This window comes from Myotis nattereri (genome assembly GCF_964212035.1).
Source record: "Myotis nattereri genome assembly, chromosome: 6".
NCBI classification, from domain to species: Eukaryota; Metazoa; Chordata; class Mammalia; order Chiroptera; family Vespertilionidae; genus Myotis; species Myotis nattereri.
In genome coordinates this window covers 18,400,936-18,422,843 of record NC_138081.1, presented here as the reverse complement: position 1 = coordinate 18,422,843, position 21,908 = coordinate 18,400,936, and the positions used below count along the sequence as shown (strand labels likewise).

Here is a 21,908-nt window from a genome sequence, read left to right as displayed (position 1 = left end):
CATTTATAATAGGAAAAACATTAGAATAGGATCAGATTAATTATGATTTAATCTAGCCAATGAAAGATTAAATAGCTATTGGAGAGGGAATTATTCACAATGACTATACAATATGAAGAAATAAATAGTCTTTAATTTTTAAAGTGCTAAGAGCAACCAAGCTCCTGGCCAAGAACTAGGAGGGAAACCGTGTCCTCTGGACCTCCTCCTACTGATGCTCTGTCTTTATAGGACTTCTCCTCTCTCTTCCATAGTCTGCATTCCTTGCACTCACTTTGCTCTCAGAATTCTTCTTAAGGTACAGCAGATAGTCCTTCCTTCTCTTTTCTCTCCAGACTAGAAGCTCATTGGCCTCCTAGTATCCCTATGTGGTGGGCTGGCCAGGTTCGATTCTGTCTACCTGAGAGATGCAGTTATTATTGCAACAGGTTTTGACTTCGCTTTGCTAGTGGTCTGTGTTCCAGTCCTTACTATTTTGTCTCCCTCTTGATCTGTCCCTTCATCTATCCTATAAATCAGTGGTTCTCAACCTTCTGGCCCTTTAAATACAGTTCTTCATGTTGTGACCCAACCATAAAATTATTTTCGTTGCTACTTCATAACTGTAATGTTGCTACTGTTATGAATCGTAATGTAAATATCTGATATGCAGGATGGTCTTAGGCGACCCCTGTGAAAAGGTCGTTCTACCGCCAAAGGGGTGCGACCCACAGTTTGAGAACCGCTTCTATAAATAATGGCAGGGCCTGTTTAGACTGGGCATGTTGATATCTGTTCTCTCAGAGGGTTCCTTTGATATAACCAGCTCTCACATCCCTTTATGCCATTTGTCAGCCTGGCATTTGCTGCTACAAGAGGCATGTCTTTTTGGTCTCCTCTCTGTTGCTAATGTTAATGGTGTTATCCAGGCCCCCTTTGACGTCTTTCTCTACTAGCTGGCTCTGTAGGCCTCAGCAGTCAGCAGCCTCTAAGTCATAATCACAGGTCAACTGCCACTAAAGAGGGCTGCTGGGTGGGGAAAGGAAGGGCAGACTGCCTCCAGCCCTGCCCCCAGCTGATTTCACAACAGGCATGACCTCTCTCGCCTCAGTTCCCGCAGAGGGAACGAGCACAAAGGATTGGGATCTCACCGATCTCTTTCAACTTAAAAAATGGTTAGGAGGGCACCAGCAAGCCTCGCGCTCTTCCCGGGTTTGGATCTAACTATCCAGCTGTCCTGGCATTGAAATTATAAAGCTCAAGCAACATTTAGTTCCCATCAGAGCCAACAGGGGTTCTCTTGGGCCAAAAAATAATGACCCTCTCCCCATACTTGACCACCTACTACCATAAGGAGACATGTTTTTAATTGTAAGGTGTTAATTCTAGATGCATGAACTTCGTGGTTTGCAAATATCTTGAGGACACTTGAAAATGATGCAGGGTTAAATAGATGTGCTTCTGATGTTTGGCGATGGGAGTTACTATTACTAGTGGCCCCACTAAGTGAAGTTGGTAGCTACCTAGTGATCACACACCCTGGGAGAGCTTTTTGCCCTGTGGTTCCTGAGCATGGTGCTGTAAGGATGATTTTATGAGATGATTTTAGTCCTTGACATAGCTTATTTAACATGAATGCAGAAGGATTGTGCAGCCTCTTTTGTCGAAGGAATCCCACTGCTCAGCCCCACAATCACCACAGCATCCAACACAAAACCATCCAAATAAACGCGCGGCACTTGCTTCGTCCTGTGTCTTACCAACCAGTTGGCTTCATATTCCTTCTGCCCTAACAGCTACTGCAAGAGTGAAAAAAACAAACAAAGAATCCCCTGAGCCTGTCCTGACACTCTCATGAGCATCCCCAGGGGCAGGACACCTGCCGCCCCTGTCCTCAGTGCTGTGACCAGTGTCCTGTCTCAGAGTTAGATTTTTCTAGAACGCTTGCTGCAAACCTCAGTATTAAACATCAAAAACTGCATTAGAATGGACCTATACTGGTTTCTGAAATTTTCACATTAATCAAATATTTTTCCCTATGTAACTAAATATATACATTCAGTAACTGATCATCGGAATTAGAAATAAGTGCGCAAATGGTGTGGCTCAGTGGTTGAGCGTTGACCCATGAACCAAGAGGTAATTGGTTCGATTCCCAGTCAGGGCACATGCCCAGGTTGCGGGCTCCATCCCCAGTGGGGAGTGTACAGGAGGCAGAAAAATCAGTGATGTTTCTTTATCATCAATGTTTCTATTCTCTATCCCTCTCCCTCCCTCTCTCTTAAAAAAAAATCTTTAATTTTTTAAAAAAAATAAGAATATTTTTAAAAATAGGAATTATAACTCAGTCATTCCCCAAGTTGGAAAATAGAACTGTCTACCCAGGAAAGAGTTAGAGTTTATCACCATTGATTATAAAAAATGCATGTGCCTTCTCCACAATATAGTCGTAGCATTATTTTTAATGACCCAAACACTTTTTAACAGACTTCAAAAAAATGAATTGGAATCAATTTTTCTATCGTAGAATTTCACTGTTCCTTCTGGTGACCTGTTGATGTTGTCTCCATTTTGGCTACATAGAAATCCAAAATATTTTCCTGAACCAGAATCTTTCAAACCCGTAAGTTACTTCTTTCAATATACATGATTCTTTGATTTTAATTTCTTTTTGTGCCAGGAGTATGAATTCATAAATTAACCTGGACTTTGTCATTAAGCAGAATTTTTCTCTAGTAACAAAGATGACAAAATACAGATTAGATTTGCAATATAGATGGCATAACATATATAACAAATCAGATAGGCAAGTTCCTGGAATAAGCTTCAGCAACTTCACAGTAAATTTTTATCCGAAACCAGCAGAGCATGTTAAAGTAAACAGGCCTTGTTCTGATAGAAGACTGAGTTCATGTTCTTCAGTCAGTTGTTCTAGTTATTGGTTTCCAAGGAGCACAAAAAATAAAAATGAAGCAAATTAAAACTGTGTTCTGCTGTTTCTTAAAATTAGGGGAGTGTCTGGGCTGAACAGAATCTTAAGAGGCCATTTGATCTATTCTCTGCCTTCAGGTGAAACTGTCAAAAATAGCCTCCAGATGTATCCATTCTGCATCCAGGCGCCCTCCAACAGGGCTGTCAGCAGCTGTCTGTTACTAAATTTATCACCAAGGGCAGTTTCAGGATGGAGCATGAGGCCCCATTGTAAATACTCTTCCTCTCTGGAGTCAGTCCTGTGGTTGATTTACATCATCATCTACATTTGCCACTTAACAGAATTCTTCTTAAACCCTTTTATTTATTAGTTATGTTCCAAAAGCATCATCGTGGCTGATATTAATAACAGGTCGGAAAAAATGACCAACAAGCCTGCAACTTTATATGCAAGGATTAGCTGTACAAGGTCATTTTTAGCCTAGAGAAATAAAGTTAAGCTTATTTATATAAGGCTGATTTGGAAAAAAAAATGTTTTCTTCCCACAGGAACGTTGGAAAGAGGCAAATTTAGAGAAGCATGCTTTCTTGGATGGCTTTGTGGCCTTTGGAAGCGGGAAGTACCAGTGTCCAGGAAGGTCAGTGAGACAGCCAGGCCACGTTCCTCACAGAGTCTGCGGGGAGATGCTGGCGCAGAGTGGGGGAGCTCTGGCTCAGTCTGTCTTTTCTTTATCATCAAACCACAGGGAAAACCAGAGACCGTGTTTTGTTTGGTTGGCCGTTCGTATTGCACGATGTCTTTGTGAGAATGTCTAACGTGCCTTCCAATAGGAGACCTCAGGAGAGCAAAGTATCACAGTTCCAACTGCCAGATGCACTCAGGGTTTATGTTTCAAATGCTCAGCTCTCATATAAGGATAACTCAAAAGTCATTTGAGTTTCACCTTTTTTAAAGATAAAGATAGAGGTATAATATTTCTTTTTTTTTAATATATTTTTACTAGAGGCCTGTTGCACGAAAAGATTCATGCAATAGGCCTTCCCTTCCCCTGGCTGCCGGCACCAGTTTGCCTCTGGCACCCAGGACCCAGGCCTTCGCTGCTCTGGCCAGAGCCCCCTTCAGTCTTCGCTCTGCTGCTTCATGCCTGCGTATGCAAATTAACTGCCATCATTGTTGGTGGTTAATTTGCATATCTTGCTGATTAGCCAATGGGAGGTGTAGTGAGGGTATGGTCAATTACCATGTTTGTCTATTATTAGATATGATTGACTTCAGAGAGGCAGGGAGGGGGAGAGGGGGGTAGAAACATCAATGATGAGAGAATTATTGACCGGCTGCTTTCTGCATGCTCCACACTGGAGATTGAGCCTGCAACCCAGGCATGTGCCCTGACCGGTAATCTAACTGTGACCTCCTGATTCACAGGTTGATGCTCAACCACTCTGCCACACCTGCCGGGCAGGTATAATATTTCTTTAACGACAGCCTTATCGTAGACATTTGTTGAGGGTACAGAATGTCGCTAGCATGGAGCATAGCAGCAGCTTACTAAATGGCTTTTATTTATTGGGTTAGGTTAGTTCTGTCATAATTTTCTTTGAGAGCTTTTGTAGTTAATCTGGCACCCAGGACTTCTCTGCAGTGTGATGCCCTGTTCTGGGGCAGGCGTTTATCATTTAATGAAAGATATTTAATATTTATGTGTTTAAGCAGACACTTTTTTTAACATCTCGCCATTGCCAGGCCCTCTGCTAAGCCTCAGGGACAGAGCAGTGAGGAAGGCGGACATGGTCCCTCACCTCATAACACTTGCACTCTGCGTTAAACAAGTCCCATTTCTTCATTGCTGCTGACTCTGTTAGAGGATTATTGGTACCATTCTATTAGAGGATTATTGGTACCATTCAATTAGAAGATTATTGGCACCTGTTTGTAACAGAATCTCACTCAGTGGATGTACAGAGTCCTTAAAAATCATATATCAGAAAAGTTGTAGTTTCTTAACTTAAGAAGTCAGTTGTCTTTCTTGTTTGAATAGTAATGTCCGTCCATATTTGCAATTATGACTTACTCCACGGCATCCGCTCTACCCCTCCTTTGTTTCGTGTTTGTAGTATCAATATGCTTTTAGTAATAAACACCTCCCCCAAATGGTTTTAGTTAGTCTCAGCCAGCCATGATCATTCTTTCTCCCTTTTTAGAAGTTCTTCTAGGAGCCTAAGGGTAAGCAACTTGTTGCATAGTGTTTCCCTGGAGACACTATTTGGCGTGGGCAGTTGACCTGAACTGGCCAATCAGACTGAAAGGAGAGACTTTTCTTCCATGGTGAGGAGAGGGGCCCACTTCGTCCTTTCTCATCGGATGTGAACAGGAGAGCATGCAGCCCAGTTGTTACTAGCAGCAGATTCAAGTGGAACAAGCCTCATGCTGGTGTGGTCTGTGGAGGGCAGGACAGAGATATGGAGAGAAGCTGGTCCCCAGGATATCATTGTGTCACTGAACCATCAGTGTTGAGGAGTTCATCTACTTCCTGTCATGCTAGATGATAAATGTTTTTACTTTTATAAATAATAATATAGTAAATTTATTACATATAATAAATGTTCATGATTTTTAAGGCAGTTTGAGTTGAAGGTTTTATTGTTGAGAGCTGAAAGCATGCTGACATATCCACCAGGAAACTTCTAAGGTGGACACTGTAATTGAGTGTCCACTACTTTAGGGGCAGAGTATGACAAAGGAAAAAACAGTAATAGCAACACACACACACACACACACACACACACACACCAACCTCTTCTATCATTTTTACTTTAGATAAGCAGTTCTTAAGCCAAGAACACATTTATTGTTTTTGTCACTATTAAGTAATAATGTGTAAGAGTAGATCTTCTAAAAAGAATAGATATTACCTTTTTCATGTTCCTTTAGTATATATCTTCAATTGCAACTAAAGAGTTTATTAGTACCATCTTTGTAGCTGACCTAGAGATATTTTAAACTAAGGTCTGAAATGCGTGGCAATAGAGCATGTAGTATGGGCTGGTGGTCAATCGATGACTGTTGTTTGTAAGAGGAGCTGTTAGGACATTACTGTAATATCTGTGGAGGCTGATAGACATTTGCTTGGGTTTGAGAGTAATGGATACAATATAGAGAATCATAACATTTCCGCTCCATCAGTGGTATGTTATACAGAAACTGTAGAAATTTTGCACTAGAAATGATTTAAATATGTTTCTATTGATTTGAGTGAGTGAGAGAGAGAGAGAGAGAGAGAGAGAGAACATCCACATGAGAGAGAAACATCCATCAGTTGCCTCCTGCATGCTCCCCGACCTGGGATTGAACCCACAACCTGGGCATGTACCCCGACCAGGAATCAAACCAGCAACCTTTCGGTGCATGGGACGACACTTGACTAACTGAGCCACACCATCCAGGTCTGCGATAGAAATTTAATCCCACAAACCCTTAGTGTAATCCCCAGAAAATCATGCCCATTCTTAGTTTGTGTACCAGGAGCCAATTTACTTTGTCATGTACCAGACACGCAGTGAGTCAGAGAAAGTTGCCTGTAAAGTTGCTGACAACCAAAGTTTATCATGAACAGTCTTGTGGCCTTGCAGCTGTCACCCCTGGGAGTCCAGGCCACTGAGGCAGCATGAGAACCCCTCACACAAGTGAACACAGAATATTTTGCTGAATTTACCAAATAAGTGCTCAGTGCTGCCATCAACTGCCAGATAAACATTGCAATGGAAGAACTGTAGTACCTCCTCCAAATAGTGGGAGTTCTGCAATGCATTTGAGGAAGAACCCCCTGCTAGGCCCTTTCCTGAAGCTGGGAAGCTCCTGGGTACACACGGCCAGGGAACCCTTCCTAGTAATTCTACGGCTGGAGAAGAACGTGGCTTTGCAGGAAAACGGGAGAAAGCAGCATGAACTCCCAGACCTCTTCATCAATGGTAGCATGCAAAACGAAGAGTCCCACTATAGTGGACATTCTCCTCCTAACCTGTCAATCTAAATGGAGAAACAGGGCAAGGGAACTTTAGTGTCGTGTGGGAGTCTCTGAGAGTAGATGATCTTGGCAGAAAGGGATGTGCTTGCTGGACCCAACCTCTGGAATCTACACTACGCCTTGATTCTCCTTGCTTCCCATCCATGCGTGAGGATGCCTGGGTGGCTGTCTCATTGTGCTAATTGATAGGGGTTAAATTCTAGTGTAAAATAGTCACGCTGGTTGTTGGCATGATTACCCCGCTTGCAAAGGCATGCTTGGACAGGAAGAGGGTATATAAGAGAACAGCTGCTGTACTTGAGAAATGGAAAAGAAGCATGGATTCCTTGGGAATTGAAACTGTGATTTACACCCTTTTGTGTGTGTTTGGCTCTCACCCGTGTCATAGGGCAGTCCTAGGCCACAAAGTCATGGACGTGTTTTGGATTACTAATGAAAATCACACAGCTGTTGGAAAATTAATCCAAAAAGAGATCCAGCTGATGGTAGGTTGGTAGTAGTAGTATTCAACCTAACAAATACCTCTTGAGCACCTGGTTTAGTATGGTTATTATTTCCTTCAATAAATATTTATGGAGAATATGCTGTAGTTCAGGGTAGGGCTCTAGGAGTTATCTTGGAAAACAAAATAAGGGATGAAAGTCCTTCCCTCAAGGAGCTTATAGTCTAACTTAAGTCACTTTAGTAAACACCAAGGAGATTCATTCCTCAATTGCTTATAATGTAGTTGGGGAGATGAAACATAGCAATGTGGAAAACAAGTCTGCTTAACTGCATAAGATAGCACCTGAGCAATGCCAGCTGAGTCATATAATTGCCATAGGAGTTCAGGGGCATTAAAAGGGGCTTTATGGCCTAGATGGGACTAATCAATAAACGGCATAGAAGAAAGCGCACCTTTCCCACAGGCAGTGGTGTCAAACTTTTAGGAGAGACGAGAGGAAATAGTCATAGGAATGTAATGGACTGTATGTTAATGGTAGCAAGGCAACTATCTATTTGGGGTTTGTGAGGCTCTGAGCACAGTTGTTTCTGTATGTTTATTTTACAGATAATGTAATTTTAATAATTGTGCCCTAGTGAAATAGCTTTGCACAGTCTTGTATTTAAGAAGTACTATTAACTGGTCACTTTTGAGGAGTGAGCAAACTCAGGTCCCTATAGGTTTCTTGAGATGTTGCAAATTCAGTATATGGGGAGGGCAAAAGTAGGTTTACAGTTGTGAATACCCAGAACAGTTTATTCTTGTATTATTATGTATTAATTATTGTATTATTTATATTACAACTGCGAACCCAATTTTCCTAGCCCACATTCTGAGGAATCTATAATAATAAAAGCATAATATGCTAATTAGACCGGACATCCTTCCAGATGACCTTCCAAATGAAGCCGGGGTCCTGGGTGCTAGAGGGAAGCCCGTGCCGGCAGCCTGGGAAAGAAAGGCCTACTCTTGCACGAATTTTGTGCATTGGGCCTCTAGTTTGTCACATAAACAAATGCATCCCCTCAACTCCAGTTGTTAAATAGAATTGCATCTACTTATATAGTGGCTACTTAACATTTTCACCATGGTGTGCACATGTCCTGGTGGGTATATAAAGCGGTTAGGATGAGGGTGGGCAGGGCAGATCCAGTTAATCCGAGGACTCTGAGCTGGGCTGAACTCTGTGAATTTGTAGCCATGCTTCTCTATTTGTTCTGCTTAACTAAGGAGCAGCGACTCACGCAAAGGAGCCGTAAGACCACTGGCCAAGTTGCTGTCATTACTTTGTTAGCCATTTCATTTTGACACTTCATTATGAGCCTAAGATTTCAGTCTGTGAAGAACAAAAGAAGCCATTCAAGAGTGACTTTTGAGACTCTGATAGGCCAAAGTGCTAAAAGAAATACTGGTATGCTCCTTTCTGAGCAGAATTTCAACATCTCCAGCCCCTGTGTGGTGCAGGATTTCTCTATCGCGAGAAAGGAGACTTTGGGCTGGTGTCTCCCACCCCTCAGTGACTGCTCTTGAATAGGTGCCTACTGTTCCTAAGAAAAGAGGACCGGGATGAAAACTGTACCATCTCACAACACAATATACCTGTAGTGCTCATTCCACCCCAATTCTGTCCCTGTGGAGTACAGTTCCCTAAGCCAATCCTCACATCTCATCCCTGCCCCTCCCTCCCTTCCCATATGGATCGGTTTAAGACTCAGTGGTTCTCAACCTTCTGGCCCTTTAAATACAGTTCCTCATGTTGTGACCCAACCATAAAATTATTTTTGTTGCTACTTCATAACTGTAATGTTGCTACTGTTATGAATCGTAATGTAAATATCTGATATGCAGGATGGTCTTAGGCGACCCCTGTGAAAGGGTCGTTCGACCGCCAAAGGGGTCGCGATCCACAGGTTGAGAACCGCTGGTTTGGGTGTTCGCATATGTTTTAAGCAGCACAATGAACTCCTGACGTTTCTGTTGGGACTTCCAGGTCAAAAATAACCAACCATTCCCTGTGGGATGTGAATAAGGAAGGACTTGATCCTAGAAACCTTTGGCAGCTATTTGAGACTCAGAAGGAGGCATTGTTGGGATGAAGCTGGTACCATAGAACAGAGCAGCAGGGCGACCTGGCTTCCTGGGAACATCACCGGCTGCTGCAGTGGTCTCTGCCCAAGGCCAGCCCAGCTCCAGGCTTTTCAGATCCATAACGCCATGCATTCCCTTCAGTACAGAAACCAGTCCGATGGCGTTTTTCTGTCACGTGCAACCGAGAGCATATGAAGCGATATAATTTTCTTTTAAAGAAAACATTTTTTAAAGATTTATCGAACTCCATGAAATAATAAACATATACTAACCATATCAGTTAATAGCTTTTTAAGTACCTTGTTCTGCCCTAATGGGTTTGGCTCAGTGGATAGAGCATGGGCCTGTGGACTGAGGGATCCCAGGTTCGATTCCAGTCAAGGGCATGTACCTTGGTTGTGGGCACATCCCCAGTAGTGAGTGTGCAGGAGGCAGCTGATCGATGTTTCTCTCTCGTCGATGTTTCTCTCTCGTCGATGTTTCTGACTCTGTCCCTCTCCCTTCCTCTCTGTAAAAATATATCAAATATATTTTTAAAAATTAAAAAAAAATACCTTGTGCTTTGTAAAAGGGCTTAATTTCATTTACTTTAGTATATCACAAAGCAAAAGTAAATGCCACTTCTTAAATTTTTCCTGGAAGGTCTGAGATTTAACATATATTAAGAGATAATTTCTCTTTGGTGAGTACTTGATCTTAAGTCAATACTGGTTCTTTGCCTCCTCTTCCTCCTCCTCCTCCTCCCCCCCTCCTCCTCCTCCTCCTCTTCCTCCTCCTCCTCCTCTTCCTCCTCTTCCTCCTTCTTCATTTCCCTTAAAAGAAGTATCCACATCTCTAGCTCATACTAGTAGCTCCTACATATGGGAGCTTCACTTCCAGGAGGAGTAGCTGTAGCAATGCCATTGGAACAATCCTGCTGCCACTCTGTAAAACAGTGACCTCAGAGCGTGCACTCCCTCCAGGAGCCCGTTCTGATCTTCCCAATGACATAGAAAACGGAATCTCACATCAAGGATGGCTGAGTTCTTCAGTCCTTTCCTCTTTGTCTTCTCATCTGCTCTCTCACTTCCTTTTCCCTTTTTTCATTCTCCCCTTTTTCATGTATTTTCTTCTTTTTCCTCATCCAACTTAGCTTTATCCCATTCTTTTCTTCCCATGTTATTCTGTTGGTTTCCCCCACCCCTTATTTTATATGGGCAACTACCTGCTCACTCTACCAGGTTATGTCCGCAGCATCAACCAAAAGCTTGGTACCCCAGCCATAGTGTTTCAGGTATAGCTGAGAAATTCTTTGTAATTTTAGTTATGTGAGCTAAAACTAAAAGCTTTGATAAACTATTCTCTTTTGACATTTTTTTCTCCTTTCTCCTTGTCAAGGTGCTCTAGATGAGTGATGCTTAAAGTGTGACACTCCCCCACAAGTAGTAACATGACCTGTAAACTTGTAAAAATGCAAATTCTCAGGCCTTTCCCCAGACTTACAGAATCAGAAACTTGGGGCATGGAGCCCAGTGAGCTGTGTTTTAACAGGTCCTCCATGTGGTTCTGGTACAGGCTAAAGTTTCAGAACCGCTGGTCTATATTATTTTTCCTCCTGCCACCAAATTGATTATATTTTCCTAAAAACTTTCTTAGGGGGATGAGGTTGTGGGAAAAGTACTTTCCCTTTAACTTGAGTAGCCGTGCTCAGTGACGATGCCTGTGAAAGTATGTCTGCATGCTGCCTTCTCTGCATTCCAGGGCAAGATCATTCTATTTTCATAAGCCGCAGCTGGTAGCAACTAGGAATATACTGCAGAGCCCTTGTTCCTGGCAACCGTGGCCGTTTTCCAGCCCGTGCTGGCTTTGCCCGCAATGACTCCAAGAGAGGGATTCAGTCTCACAACCGAGACACCTAAACCTAGAGTCATCCATCTCCTCTAATCCCAGCATTCCTTCAGTTCTCTGTTACTTTTCAATGGACCACTGTTCTCCTAGATGCCAGGGCTTTTAGAGTCACCTTGGACTCCTCCCCCTTTTTGGCTTCGCCTGTCCATTCCCACCTCCTAAACCAGGTCTTGTGCCTTAGCATCAGGTGATATCCTATCCCTTCTCCCTGGCTCCGTTGTCTCTTATTTCAGTCCATCTTACTCACTATATTTCAGTCCATCTTACTCACTACATACAAACTACCTATTTAATTTTCCTTAAATTGTCATCTCTGATGGCCATTCTCTTGTTAAGACTCTGGTGCCCCTAGAATTCCACTGACACCCATTGTACCCTTCTGAGCCTCTGCGAAAGCCCTTCCCAGAGGGTCCGCTCTCTGTCCCCTAACGACAGCCCATCCCTCCCGTTGCTCATGCTATCTGCTGGGTCAGGAATGCCCTCACTCAACATGTCTGCTTATTTAAAGCCTGTCCTTCCGTCAAGGTCTAGCTCAAGTTTCACCTCCACATAAAGTCAGCATTGATTACTCCAAGTTGGAGCTCGCTCTCCAGACTCCAGACGGGCCTTTCGCTTCCACCTCTATCTAACTTAGACGGTTACCTCTCCCATCTCTCCACGTGCCTTACTAGCGATGTGAGGCCGGAGTCTGTGTTTTGTCAGACTCGGTGCTCTCGATGCCTGTGCACGCTCCTTGAACAGTTATCTACAAGTGGAGGAGAGAGGCAAGTACTAAGTATTTAAGGAATTTTCAGCGTGTTTATATTTTCATGAGCCCTATTTGTAGATGTGTAATTGTGCTTGTAAGTGTAAAAAATAAGTCTGTTATGAGTAATGGGCCTCATTATTCTCACTGTTTTGACATTAGAAGTGGCATTAAGAAAGCATCCCTGACATGAAATAGCTCAGCTTGCTTCTGAAGAGCTTCTGTAAAAACACAAATTTATGAACCCATTTTCTTTGACATAAAAAACTTTTATTGTCGCAGGTACATATATGTTAGTCTCATATTGTAGACATTGAACAAAATTCAGTAACTTGGTAAAGGCTTGAAAACACAAGTATTTTTTTTTTTTTTTTGCATTGCCAAACAATTAACTTTATTTAGTGGATAATTGAGGTATCTCTACAAGAATTTCCAAATATTTGGATTGAGCGAAAATAATATTTTTAGCACATGTTATTTTGTTATCTGTATTATTAGTTCACCTTACTTAGCAAAATGTTTATAATGTAATATTACTAATTAACACTACTTTCATAATTAATACTAATGTAGTAACTAAACTAACTTAACACTAAAAATAAAAGAAAAATATTAAAGCCCCACTAATGAACAATATGAATTCATCAAGAGCCAGAATTACAGTTTTACCCACGGGAATGCAATTCTCTTTGGTGCACAGGATGACACTTTAAACAACTGGGCCACACCAGCCGAGGCTTAAGTGCCTCCTCCACTCTTACAGCTCCACCCAGCCCGCTAGATCACTTACAGTCTTCTGTTGGGCGCTGTCTTTACCCCAGGGGGCTGAGCTCAGGGAAGTGCACTGGTCCATGGCAAGCTAATGTTAGAAAAGGGCTAAAAGCAGTTACGAGAAAACAGGATTTGTTTGAATAAAGTGGAACCTATAGCACTGTTTTATAATTTATAAAGATACACTTAGCCAATATTTCTCTAGTGCTGCTAGGTAAACATTGAATATTGGGGAGTCACTGCTTATTCTACTGAACAAGAAGTTATTGGAAAGAGTGATCTCATCTAATTTACTTCTTAGAAGGGAGCAGTGGGAACTGGTCATTCTTGTAAGTGGGAACTTGAATGTTGACTTTCACATGTTGGTGGTACTCCTGACCCCTCTCATCTGAATAAGAGGCCTTGATCCATTTGAAAAGCAATGGCATGGAAGAAAACTAACCCAATGTAAAAACAGTGGACAGAAGTGAAAAGGCCATGACCTTTCGAACCTCTGACCATTGAATGTTCCCATCATTTTCTATAGTTCTATAGTTCTGTTTCCTTGGGCGCCTCATGTTAAACATTGAATATTGGGGAGTCACTGCTTATTCTACTGAACACAGAAGTTATTGAAAAGAATGATGTCATCTAATTTACTTCATGCTGCCAGGCCTGTGGGTCACCCTCCAGAAGGCCCGGTCCTCCTTGGCCCCAGAAGATGTCACTTTCTTTGTGTATATTCAATTCAGCATTGTCCTTCTGGCTGCTGGACACCCACCAGATGGAGAGAACTCTAAGAGCAGAAATGTGGAAATTAAGAGACAGACAAAACCACACGCCTCATGTCCTCTGCTGTACACAAATGCAAGGATACAGAACCCATTTGAAAGGAAGTCAAAGACCTGCTTTTTTTGTGAAGATTGTAGTCTATAAGAGGAAACATACAAGAGATTAACTGTGATATGGTAGGATATAGTAAGATTGTAGGGTAAAGACATTAGTTGATGGATGTGTTACATTCCACAGAAACAGAGAAGGTTGAAAAGGTCAGGAAATTGAATCTGCTTTATAAAAGGCATCACCGTCCACCATTTATTCATGTATTCAGTAAACATTATTAGGCACCAGTACTGTGCTATGCACTGTGCGAAGGCCCAGCAATACAATTCTTCCTCCAGGAGAGAAATCACTAATAGTTGCAATTCAGTGCCATAGATGCTCTGACTGGGATGTGCACAGCGAGTCATGGAAGTTCAGAGGAAGGGCACCTCAGCCCAGAGGCAAGTGATCAGGGACTGCCTCCCAAGGGTATTGAGCCTCAGACAAGGAAAGAGCTTGAAAAAGAGAGCATCGCCATTCAGGGACCATCACATATACAGTTTAGCAAGAGTATAGGTTTCAAAGAGAAGCTATTGGGGAAACAGCAGATCTTTAAGAACTGGTTGTGTTCTCCTATAGAATTTGGAGGAAAATAGGAAGCATCTCTCTTTCTCTCTCTTGGTGTGTGTGTGTGTGTGTGTGTGTGTGTGTGTGTGTGTGTGTAGGTAGAATGATCGATTTATGATTTAGGAAGTTCACTCCAGTGCTAGAGTGTAGGGAAGTGAAACTGAAAGCAGAGAGACCAATCTGGAAGCTAAGCTGATTCAGTAAAAATCTGATCCAGGAAATAAATGAAGTACCACACTGAAGGAGAAGTGGAGGGACTGGAGACAAAGGGATAGGAGAGGGATTGGGGAATTATTTAGAAGATACAGAAAATGGTCTCAGTGCCTCATTGGATATGGAGGGTGATGGAGAGGATTGAATCGATGATGACTTCCAGTTTTCCCACCTCTTGGGCTAATAGTATTCATTAAAGGCTATGACCTCTAAAAGGGTTTGAATACCCTTTGAAGAATTCAAGACAACCCACTGAAGTAAAAGGAAAAAAAAGCAGAATTCCATTTACATTTTTCTGTTTTTTAGTTTCTATTTGTATGTGTCTTATAAAGTAGACAGTAAACGAATACAGTAGTATTTGTACATAACTTTTGGGGAACTTGAGGTGCGTATACAACATTTAGGCAATAAATTTCAGTGGGTAATAAGGGTCTAGATCAATGATGGCGAACCTATGACACGCGTGTCAGAGGGGACACGCGAACTCATATTTTTGGTTGATTTTTCTTTGTTAAATGGCATTTAAATATATAAAATAAATATCAAAAATATAAATCTTTCTTTTACTATGGTTGCAAATATCAAAAAATTTCTGTATGTGACACGGCACCAGAGTTAAGTTAGGGTTTTTCAAAATGCTGACACGCCGAGCTCAAAAGGTTCGCCATCAGTGATCTAGATCAACAAGACTGTCCAATAGAATTTTCTGTGATCATGAAAATGTTCTAATTATATACTGTCCAATACAGTAGCCAGTAGCCACCTATGGTTATTGAACACTTGAAATATGGCTAGTGCACTGAGGAACTGAACATTTTTTTTGTTTATTTAAATTTAAATAGCCACATGTGGCTAATGGTTACCATATTGGAAAGCACAGATCTAAACTTAGAAAGAGACGCAGGCTTTCATTTAATAAGAGCTTGTACTGGCTAAGCTTGTTACATGCATTTTTAAACAATTTCATCATCCCAACTACCTCACTGAGTAGAAAGTTTTATACAGGCACACCTCAGTGCCAGACCTCCCCAATAATGTGAATCATAATCTTTTTTTTCTATTTTTTAAATTTCTTTGTTGATTAAGGTATTACATATGTGTCCTTATCCCCCCATAGCCCCCTCCCCATGCCCTCACCCCCCTGTTGTCTGTGTCCATTGGTTATGCTTATATGAATGCATACAAGTCCTTTGGTTGATCTCTCCCCCTTTCCCCACCCTCCCCTGCCTTCCCTCTGAGGTTTGATGGTCTGATCGATGCTTCTCTGTCTCTGGATCTGTTTTTGTTCATCAGTTTATGTTGTTCATTCTATTCCATAAATGAGCATAATCATAATCTTTTTTGCTGGTGAAGATCTTGCCTTCAATTGGTAAAATCGCAACATCTGTGAAATGTGGTAAAGTGGAGCACAATAAAATGAGGCATGCCTGTGAAAGAAAAGAGTAAAGTCTTTCTTTATCCTTTTAATAGTAAAAGTTTGCCGAAACCGGTTTGGCTCGGTGGATGGAGCGTCGGCCTGCGGACTGGGGGGTCCCGGGTTCGATTCCGGTCAGGGGCATGTACCTGGGTTGCGGGCACATCCCCAGTGGGAGATGTGCGGGAGGCAGCTGATCAATGTTTCTCTCTCATCTATGTTTCTGACTCTCTATCTCTCTCCCTTCCTCTCTGTAAAAAATCAATAAAATATATTTTAAAAAAATAGTAAAAGTTTATATTGCAAAGAAGAGCATATTTGCTCTGAAATATGTGTACTTTCTAGATATTCTCTTTGGAAGAGAATACTTACGCACTTTTCATAACCAAGTAACACTTTTATATTTTTCTTTCAGATGGCTTGCTATGTTAGAGATTGAAATGTGTATTATTTTATTATTTTATTATTATGACTGCAGTCTTCTGGACCCATTGCCAAAACAGGTGAGTATTTCCAGAATTTTGAACAGTATGGCTTTTAAATTCGATATGAACTCTCACCCCTGGGTTTTATTTTTTGTTTATCTTTTTAAAAATTGTTATTATTGAAAGTATTACAGATGTCACCATTTTCCCCACATTAACCCCTTCTAGCCCATACCCAGGCTTTCACCACACTATTGTCTGTGTCCATGGGTTATGCATATACTAGTGTATGTGTACAAGTTCTTTCATTTATCTTTTCCCACCCATCCACCCACCCCCACCTTCCCTCTGAGATTCATCAGTCTGGTCCATACTTCTGTGTCTCTGGATCTACTTTGTTCATCAGTTTATGTTGTAACTCCTTGGTTTTAATTAGTAGAGATAAGCTACTCATTCCCTCTCTTAGACCTGATCTTAACAGGTGTCTAACATTGAACCAAACTAAGAAGATACTCCCTTAATTCTGCATCTAATCTATGTACTCCATCATCACAAGACCAGGACCCAATAGCAGTATTTCCACCACTTAGTGTTGGGACCTCTCCAATGAATTTACCAATGGTAACCCCTCTTCCTGCATTAGATAAACACGGCCTTGATATTGGGCTTGTTTCCCTAGAAAGATATGTCTGTGGGTCCAAAAGTGAACCATCAGTTTTGGAGACAGATTGTAGCCCTTGATCCATTTATGGAAGAAAACTAACCCAATGTAAAAACAGTGGACAAAAGTGAAAAGGCCATGACCTTTCCAACCATTGAATGTTCCCATCATTTTCTATAGTTCTGTTTCCTAGACCAACAGCTCTCAAACTGGTGGGAGCATCAGAATCACCCGGGGGCTTTGTTAGAATACAGAATACAGGCCCCACCCCTAGATTTTCTGATCCAGTGTGTCTGGGGAGAAGCTCAAGAATTTGCAATTCTAACAAGTCCTGGTCCTGCTGGTGCTACTGGTCTGGATACCACACGTTGAGGACCACTGTCCAAGGGGAAATGCAATTTAAGTCCTAAAGTTTGGAAGTCATTTTGAAAATTCTGGATAAAAGGTGCTATTTACACTGAAGGTGCACTCGAAGGGCTATTCACATAGCATTTTGTGCTTTGGTTTAAGCTTGATATAATGAGGCTAATCTATGCAGGGATAAATAAAACCCTTGGGTGACATTTCTGTAGAAATTATGTAAGTGCATAAGTGACACAGACAATATTGTATTACTCACAAAAGTGCACCTTTCAGCATTTTCCTCTAATTTCTTTTGCGGTTCTATTTTGAGAACAAGTAACTATCAGTCATGAGGAGCTCTCAGAATCCTATAATGAAACGGGAGTCAAATACCCTTCACACAGGTTCTCAGCTGAGGACAGGGTTTGGGGTTTGTTTGTTTGTTTTTAGCAAAATGAAGATCAGGGCCTGGCTATACCGGCACCACATCCTGGTCCCTGATCCCCGAGTTAGATGTCACATTTTTGCCCAGATGTCAATTATTTCCCCACCAGCAAGAAACAGAAAACCCCTTTTCAGATCAGAAAGATAACCTTCGTCAGAGTCACATGACCCCAAAGCTGGAGATCAGTCATTGTGACCAGATCCCCAGGCAAGATATTCCCAGCACTTCCTTCCAAGCTAAAAATTCTGTTAGTTGTATTTATTATATTATTTTACATACATCCTAGTTCTGTGTTGATACTACTAAGAACTTTTTTTTTAAAAAACATGCTATCTCAGTTTGTCAAAAGTACAGGTCTAAGTGAGTTCTCATGATCTCAAAGGGCATTCTATTTCATAAATTCTTATTCTAGAAAGAGAAAGATCAATGGAAATTATGTAATTATTGGGCCTGTGATACTAAGTTGTAAAATGAGGTGATCAAAGAACCGCAGGAAATGACCTTCGAATGTCCATGTTCTTGTAGGATGTGGGAGGGGATGGTTGCCGGGGCATGTTCTGAACATTTTGTCACGTGCAGAGAGACCACTGGACTTGAAAAGGGATATGCTTGTGATAATAGCAAAAATCAAATGCTAGAATCCCCAGTTTAATTTTGCAACAGCCCATTGTTTTATTTTACCTCAGAAGATCTTAAGAAATTCATTGAATTTCCATTCTCTCCCATTAAAAACCAAACAATACAGAAACACAAAGCTCTCCAGAGTCCATGGTTGGATAGCAAAAGCAAGCACATTTGTACTAATACAGTGGGGTTTTGTTTGCTCGGTTGATTTTATTCTCTCATACCTTTCGGCTGGGTGGGGGGTGGGGCAGGGGAGTCGTCTCCATAAGAAATCTCATAAAACCTCTGGATTCCCATTCTAGAAAAACACACTCCTCTTCATACACACAGAATTGTGTGTATGCAATTTCACAGGATCCACAGAAACCCTGAACTCATCCTCTTAATTCCCCTGAGAGGCTCCTGGCTAAGGAGCCCATTCCAGGCCATGTTGCACTCACACTTGACAGTAGACTAATGACTTAAACTGAATCCATCTCCTCTTTCCTCTTCCTCACTTCTCCTCTTCCCCTCAACTCACGGCTGGCAGAATAGGTAGCTTTTCTTTTTCAAGCTTCCAAGCCTCAGCAACCTCTGTATTATTTGCAATAAACTGACCACCTCTCATCTCCATATACATTTATTCCTTGTTCATAACTAGAGAGAAAGAAATCAGAACATTTGGAACCCACAAAATATCCTTTTGGAAGTTAGGACCTTTGGTCTACTGTAATAGTGATTCATTCATACCACCAACACCTCATTTACTTTTTATTTTATTTTGTTTTTATTTTTAAGATTTTATATTAATTTTTAGAGAGAAAGGAAGGAAGAAAGAAAGAGAGAGGAACATCAATAGGAGAATGAAACATGGATCCACTGCCTCCTGCTCGCTCCCTACCAGGGATAGAGCCCGAAATCTGGCCACGTGCCCTCACCAGGAATTGAACCAGCAACCTTTAGATGCACAGGATGACACCCAACCAACTGAGCCATACCTGCTAGACTTATTGAACTAAATACTAACTGAGCCATGCCTGCTCAGTTGGGTGTCATCCTTTAAAAAAGGCTTCCTTGCTTTTTAAACTTCTATTACATGGCATAGAGGCCTCACCCAGAGATTCTAAGTAAGGTGTCCCAGTTAGGGGCCAGGAATGTAGAAAGAGTCTTGTGTGTGGTATCCTGTTTAGCCAGACAAAGTGAAGGGAGGGTAGCTGGTGAAACTGATGGGATGGCCATTAAGAGAAGGGATTACCTTCTTTTCTGTCCCTTGAGTGGAAGTCTCAAATCGATAAGACTCATCAAGCAAACACTTCCAATCTTCTAAATGTAAATTCTGGATCTTTTAGGGGATAATTATAAGTGAATAAACTGTAGGTCTAAAACCGTTGGTTTTGTCTGTCTCTTAATTTCCACATTTCTGCTCTTAGAGTTCTCTCCATCTGGTGGGTGTCCAGCAGCCAGAAGGACAATGCCGAATGGAATATACACAAAGAAAGTGACATCTTCTGGGGCCAAGGAGGACCAGGCCTTCTGGAGGGAGACCCACGGGCCTGGCAGCATCGAGACCTGAGCTCGACTAAAACGTGCTGCTGAACCTTTGCTTTAGTATTTAGTTCAAGAAAATGTCCAAACGGTGCCTGTGTCTGCGACCTCGAGAGTAGACCAAGAATCTGACACCGCTCACTGATATGAAGACCCGAATACGTGCTTTACAGAAAATGTTTAAATGATCAAGAAGAGGAGGCATTTCTTAAGAAGTTGGAATTTGGTTTATGAAAAACTGTATCAGAGCTTTAAATAGTAATAATGCCATTTGAATGAAAATCTGATTACAGTAATTCACCCCGAAGGCAACATACTTAAATTTCTGTGTTGAGAAAGGCTAGCATCAAAAACATTAAATAATGATTTCTGGAAATGTGTATTTTTCTTAATATGATTCTTAACTAGCAATTGGAATTATCAAGCTCTATTAATATAATTCTTTATTGTGAACATGTCTGATGCTAAAAGTATGAATAGCCCAGCCAGTGTGGCTCAGTTTAGCGTCATCTCATGCACCAGGAGGTCACCGGTTTGATTCCCTATTAAGGCCTATGCCTGAGTTGCAGGCTTGATCCTTGGTAGGGGTATATAGGAGGCAGCTGATCAATGTTTCTCTCTCATCAATGTTTCTATCTCTCTTCTCCCTCTTCTCTCTAAAATCATAAAAACATATTGTTTAAAAGGTAAAAATAAAATGAAAGCTTTCTAAGACCTGTGAAGATAGGAATTATGTCTTACACTCATTTCTACACTCAACTACATCTGGGACAGCACCTTCCCTATAAGACATTTAATAAATGTATATAGATTGATGTATTGATTTGTATGTATTTCAATTAAGGTGAAAGCACTCTTGACTCAACTTGTCTGTAATCACAGTTTAAGATACTGTTTTTGCTAATGTATGGATACATAAATATAATGATGTGTCAAGGCAGATAACAACATTTGGCTCCATTACTTGAGACTTATGCCTGAAGTGTTTTCTATGAAATCCAGAAAAGAAATTCTGTCATCTTCAGGAGAAAATATGACAATAATAACAGAGTGGTCAATGATGTCATGATTTGTCCTTTAATATTCAATAAAAAGCTGCTTGCCTTCTTCCTTTCACAGTAAGTAAGCTTTGTAGTGCATGCCATCCTCTGCATTATTTGCTCCCTGTGCTAGAATTATCTCATGGCGTTGATAATGATTGCTTAGTCATCTGTTTCCTACCAAGGAGCAGATGACTCCCTAGGAGAAAGCTAAGTACTCGGAGTATATTAACTCTTCCAGACTAATACAGTGATTCTAAAGCTTAGCTGCAGCTTGTATCTCAGCTTAGCAGGCTCAGGGGTCTGGAGACCGAAGGGGCTGAGGAAAATGTAGAAGTCCCCAGCAGATTTGAGAGTTGCAGACTAATCTGGCAAATTCCTCTAAAGATGCCAGGTGTGTTCTCAGGGAAGGCTCACAGCGAAACACTGCATTTGCAAATGATACACACTTCAGCTGAATTTGCAACCACTCAGGGCTAGTGTTTAGTTCATTACCGCTCGATCAGGATGAATGTTAGCTGTCAAGTTTATGCACTTTAAAAAAAGAATGCACCACCATTTAATTCTGCAGTTCTGTCAGTAAATGCTGAACTCTTTTGTTCCTGCTACCAAATAAAAATGAAGTTATAATCTGTGTCCATTTCTCTTCTTGGAACAAGGAAAAGAAGAGTTGGTGTGTTTTTTTTAGTTTGTTTTTTTTTTGTTTTGTTTTGTTTTTTTTTATCACATGTGCCACACTGGCTACCTCCACAGGGATGTTCGGCATTGTGTTAAAATATGATCAAAACCACATTCAGAATTCCATTCTCTTCACCTAACCAGCTCTGCAGTCACCCCGCACATACCCGCACTAAAACTTGTCACTCCACCCATAACTGCTTG

General features: G+C 41.4%; 1 protein-coding gene across 1 annotated transcript in view; it reads left to right on the top strand.

The window, feature by feature from the left end:
• Positions 1–21,653, top strand: part of CYP39A1 (cytochrome P450 family 39 subfamily A member 1) — a 73,647-nt gene extending 51,994 nt beyond the window's left edge. The window contains exons 9-12 of the mRNA XM_081093936.1: positions 2,507–2,602; positions 3,460–3,548; positions 16,381–16,468; positions 19,872–21,653. Coding sequence (XP_080950062.1) covers positions 2,507–2,602; positions 3,460–3,548; positions 16,381–16,468; positions 19,872–19,943 — 345 coding nt within the window. The 3' untranslated portion in view covers positions 19,944–21,653. The remainder of the gene's footprint in view (positions 1–2,506; positions 2,603–3,459; positions 3,549–16,380; positions 16,469–19,871) is intronic.
• Positions 21,654–21,908: the final 255 nt, after the last annotated feature.